General features: G+C 41.2%; 1 protein-coding gene across 1 annotated transcript in view; it reads right to left on the reverse strand.

Moving 5' to 3' along the window:
* The window catches only part of ALKBH8 (alkB homolog 8, tRNA methyltransferase), a 111,458-nt gene that overhangs the window by 58,741 nt on the left and 46,954 nt on the right, over window positions 1-5,763 (reverse strand). Inside the window, exon 8 of the mRNA XM_019525351.1 lies at window positions 2,197-2,303. Coding sequence (XP_019380896.1) covers window positions 2,197-2,303 — 107 coding nt within the window. The remainder of the gene's footprint in view (window positions 1-2,196; window positions 2,304-5,763) is intronic.

Raw genomic sequence — 5,763 nt, forward strand, 5'->3', positions numbered from 1 at the left:
TGTCTACCTCTGTCCTCTTTAGTTTCATAGCTCTTAAACACTAAGTGCTGGAAATGCCATTTAGCCATACAGAGCTAGATTGTGACCTGGTGCAAACTAACCTAATGCAAGGATGGCAATAACTGGCATTTAGAAGCAAAGAAACTATTGGGAGCAAAAGATACTTAGACAGATGTAGGAGTAAAGCTCTGCATGTAAATAATGAAATCAATGGAGCCATGCCAACTGAGCATCTGGCCTCACAAATGCCTCTTTAACCATATGTGGATCCTCTTGAACTTCTAGGACAAATCATTTCTATGGAAGGTGGACTACAGTGCATCAACTGCCTGGGACTGGAATTATTGTATCAAGGGAAAAAATCCTGAGATCCCCAGTTTAAATCCAGCCTGTTTCCATGGTCCCCAAAAGACACCCCATCATGGGAACACAAGGGGCCCATATCACAAAATTGCATGTTTGCTGACAGACACTACCATCAGAAAGGCCAGGGCTTCACCGGATATGGAGACTGAACTATATTCTGAGTTTCAAAGATGTTTCTGGAAGAAGGCTGAGAGTTTGACAGGGGTGAAAAAAAACTTAGTAAGACCAAGACCTATATTTGAATCTTCTCTGTTAGCAAAGTCCTTTATTGTCTAAGTACTTTTAATATGACACTTCACAGGAGTCCCAGCCTCTTCTTCGTTAATATTTAAAGACAGGATACACAGGTGACAGAAGAGATCTCTAAATTATTGAACAGCACACAGATGGGAGAATCCTATATTTACCTTTCCTCATGATGCACAATCAAGAAAATCATTCAGAGAAATTAAAAGACAGCATATTTTATACTGATAATAAGATTTCTTTTAAATTTAAATGACACACAGTTAAGTCGGTGCAGCTCTACTACATAATGAATGACTCTGTGAATCTAGCAGAGGAATAAACATTCCCTCAGAGCACAACTGTCCATGATGAAGGCTTTACATATTCATCTAAAGCAGTGATTTCCATCTCTTTAAGCTTAAGAGACTCCTCCGTATTCAAGGCCCTCAAAAAATGCCAGCTCCGAGCTTTCACCCTTTTTTTGACTACAGAAAAGCAATAGAGCAATTATTTTGCTGAAAAGATCTCTGAAAGATGACAACGGGGCAGAATGCTTTTAATGCTATGAATTTCCATTTGAAATCTGGGGGTTTATCTTTTGAATCATGTTTGAGCACCTAATAGTGCTACTGTTGTGTGGCACCCCATGACACCCTAGAAAGGATCTTCAGCCATCCCAGGATGCAACAGCACCCTGATTAAGAATTGCTGGTCTAACCAGTGCGACCTTGCCCACTACCACAGCACACTACAGGACAAGGTAGACAATTGGTCTGATCCTATATGACAGCTGCAATGCTCCTGTTGCACACATTTCTGGTTTGTTCCCAATTTCAGATGTATGTATTTAAACTCTACTATAAATAATGCCTCCCAATACATTTGTCAAAAAATGCTGTTCCTAGGAGCTCCAAGCCATTGTATGCCGCATGAGCAGTTCAAAGTGGCCTCAAACCAGAGGATTTAGGAGATGGAGTTCCTCTGCACAGGGGAAAATCTGATAGAAGAGGCACACTTCTGCTGTTTCTTGCACCACATACTCCTGACAAAATTCAGGCAAGGGGAAAGGTGAAGGTTTGCCAAGGGTCTGGGCTGGGTTGAACAGAAATAGCTGTGTGGTGAAATGGAGCTCTGCCATGGCCAATCCCTCACTGGCATATGGTTCCTAAGGGATTTTACATCTGGGACATGTTAGAGCTATTCCTGTGCAGCCTGAACTTGTGTCAGATTCCCTACAGCCTCTGCTTTTTGACCTCTGAATGCAGCTGGGATGTAGGAGAGAATCATAATATTCAAATTAATTTTCTTCAGAGAATATTTACATATAGAATAGAGTGTAAAAAAATTCGTATTCATGAATGAATATGCATAACCGAGGTGTTTCAATACTAGCAGTACGACTAAGATGGAGCAACTGACCCAGCCGCTTCAGGAACTGACTTCGGGGGGGGGAGGGGGGCAGCGGGGGAGGACGCTGGAGGATGGGAGTGTGGAAATATTAAATCTCAAATATACAAATTCTGCTAGTAATATGGCAACAGCTGGAAGTCACGGTTGCCCCAGACACCAAGCTGCTTTGTTACACTTCTGTTCAATACCCACCCGTGACTCCATAGGTATCTGGATTCTCCAGCCATCACCAACAAACTACGACGAGGCAGCATAACCGCAACTGTACAGCCATCTGGGTGCTTAAAATCCATCACTATCTAAGGACAAAAACAATTTTTTTTTTTAATAACCATCATCACTTACATATCCCTATAAGTGTGCATGTCATTGTAGAGACAAGGCCAGATCATCAGCAAGCGTTACCTGATCTATTACCATAGAACATCTACCTCCTTCCTCAGGCAGCAAGGGCCTCCAGGTCTTCCCATGCATTCTTAAGACCTTCATATACTTACAGCATTTCTAACTTCAAGCATTCAAAATGTAAGATATTCCCTCCCCCCCGAAGGACATCTGCTTTAAAAAAAAAAAATCACAAAACTTTAAGAATGGAAAGTTTCAGATCCTATTCATCTGTTGTAGTTATATAGTAAAATACACCTTCAACTAGGGAATAGAGCATCTCAAAATCCTTTGTGTTTACCTTCACAACATCTCTATGAGGTAGTTTATCCCTCTTTCAGACAAAGAACTGAAGCATGGAGAAATTAAAGACCACATCCACAAAGAACTTTCACCATCTAGTCCTATTTTGGTTCCCTTTGACTTCAGAGGGACTTGGGTTAGGCACCATAACTCTGTGAATTTTGACCTAAGAGCCACATCTAAAAACAAAATTTATTTATACACCCAAGTTTCAATTTCAGCAGAATTTAAGCATCTGAAGTCCAAGTGGATGAACTGTAAACCCGTGATCTAACTACTTAGGCACCTGAGAGACCACAGGCACCTAAGTTTTCTGGCAAAAGCTTACTCAGGTGCATCCATTCAGCTATTGTGCATTCTCAGAAGAGCTACAATCTGATCCAAGTATCATCTAAGGCTGCTTGGACAAAGTTCTTGCACTTAAGTCCCTTGGGGTGCCTCTACCAGTCCCTGAAACATGCCCAATGCAAACTGACAGCATTGAGTTTGCCACCAAGGCAATGTTTATCCAAACTGTGGTGAGAAGAGGTGACGGTGATGGGCTTGTGCATAATAAGATAAGGGCCTCTCAGTGTGAGAGGATTCAAACTCCTATCTCCCTCCTCCCAAGACAGTGCTCTGTCCCACAGGCAGAATGCTCTCAGCCCAGATTGCTTTCTCCATCCTTTCCTGTTGAAGCTGGGCCACAGTGCAGAAGAAAATGCAAAAGTCATACACCCAGAGAGAGTGAGCAAGTGAGGGCACGACTAGTTCTGTGATGAGGGCACTGCTTTAACAGAAGGGAGCCCTGGGCTCTTATCTGTGCTTTCACTTCTATCTATGCATTTTACGTAATAGCTCTGTAATGCAAAATACTTAATGGAAGATCACAATGGAAGATCAGGAGATCAAGTATCATGAGATGTGCAATAAAAATCACAGGAGTTGGCAATGCTACGTTGCATCCTGGGCTGCCTATACCCTGAGTTTATTGTTAAAAATTTCCCCAACTGGCAAAAGTGCTGCTATGGAAGACAGCAAATAGCATTTAAGGAATTTAGGGGACTAAAGGAAGAGGTTAATTGAAAACAAGCTAGTCAGAATCTATTAAAAAGGTCAGTATCTCCATTTATGCTGAAGCACCATGCACTAAACAGTGCTGCCATCTGATTTGCAAAGTATGAAGAACACAAGTTTAAAAAGGAGATTTAATCCAAACAAAATTAACCAGTGCCCAGCCTATCTATACAGAGATGTTTAGCAAACAATGGTGCAAATGGTCAGCATTTAAAACAAAGAGGGAGACTGTCATACAAAAAGCTCAGTTTCCAAGGCCACAAATTAACCATTACAATATCTATTGCTTTCATTAAATCAGTCTTTCACCAGTATATACTGGAACAATCTACAACAACATTTATACTTTAGGAAACATGTCTTATTTATTATTTATACTGTGATACCACCCACATACAATGACACATCCCCTTCACCTGCAGAGCTGACCATCTAATATAAAGACAAGAAATGACCAAAAACAAGATTGAAATGGGTAGAGAGAGCAATAGGAATAAGTGCATATGATTTTTACACAGGTGCCTACATACAGTGGTTCACCTTCCAAAGCAACAGAATACACTGTAGAAACAACAAAGCAAGTGCCAGGAATTCCTACTTGCCCTATCCCTTACACTTCACAATTGACTATTTCTTGAACACAATGGGAGGTATGCATTTTGAGAAGGTAATTTCATAGCTTTGCATATCAGCTTGCAGAGTCTGTCCAATGCCTCTGGATTCCCACTTCAGGGCCTTGTCTGAAGCAGCTGGAATCAGCTCTTTCCAATTCTTCACTGTTCTCCTGGCCTGCTTCCTATCTCACCTCTGTCTCATGGGTTGTTCTTCCTATTCACATTTGTTAGTAGCCTTGGACTTTTTCAAGGAGCTTAGGCCAGGCTGCAGGAGTGTGGTTAAAGCAGAAGACCCAAAGACTATTTGTGTGTGATTGCAGAGCAGACCTTTGCAGATATAACTGGACTGGTCAACAAGGTAAAGAAAGAAATTAGTCTGTCCAGCTAAACAATGTGAAAGACCTGAGGGGAGACCTTATACAAGAAGGTCTTTAGATAGATAATAAAAAATAGTATATTATAGCTTTAACTGAAAAATGTTAGTAGTAGCAACTGATGCAACTAAATGTGTGGATATAAATTTGCTATTACAGATACATGTGTGTTAAATTCTTTAGATAAATTGTAAAACAAAAGCAGCCTTGCTAGCAAGACCATAAACCAAAGTAAAAACAAGACAGGATGGTGGCAAGTGACATTTCAAACTGGTGAAAGGAGGAAATAAGAAATCCTCCCTACCAAAAAGTTGCAAAGGACATAAACCCCATCTAACTGATACCTTCTAAAGCCACAGAAAAACTGGTTCAGTTTGCTTCCCAAAGTCTCAGTAACTGTATGACAGAGTAAGCAACATATAAAAATGGGGTATATGAACTGAAGAGAAAACGAGAGAATCAGCATATCCAAGATCTGATGCCAGTTTGTGTGAGACTCCCCAGGTAGCACAGGTGAGGCTCTACACTGTGCTCTTTGGTAATGAGGCACGCACTGGAGTATTTACTTTTGACTCTGGTGAGCATAAACAACAAAAAGCCAGGCTGTAGACCCAACTTTTGCCTCTTTTAACAACAGCAAACATACTAAATGCATGTAATCCAGATAGCACATCTCATGTTCTGCTTCCCCCAAAAGCTCCCAAAGCCTTATTTTCCAGTTGTTGAAGGGCCCATGATAAACTTTAGCTGATCAATCTCTCTATTAGCCCTCAGCAGTTGGGAAAGCCATGCCACATGGCACGTTGAGAACGACAGAGAACACCAACGTTCCTGGTAACCATGTTTTGACTTAACTGCAAGGAATAATGCAGGACCTGGGGATTGCAAAGGAAGAGATAGGCAGGGGAGAAGAGCATGAAAACCTGGAGGAAATTTTATCTGTGTTGTTAAAAGAGCCAAGGCTATATCTGAGGATCAGATACATACAGTTGTATATGGTCTATACTAAAGTTGTACTGTTGGGGGAA

This window comes from Gavialis gangeticus, unplaced genomic scaffold (assembly GCF_001723915.1).
Source record: "Gavialis gangeticus isolate Ggan-Ray unplaced genomic scaffold, GavGan_comp1, whole genome shotgun sequence".
NCBI classification, from domain to species: Eukaryota; Metazoa; Chordata; order Crocodylia; family Gavialidae; genus Gavialis; species Gavialis gangeticus.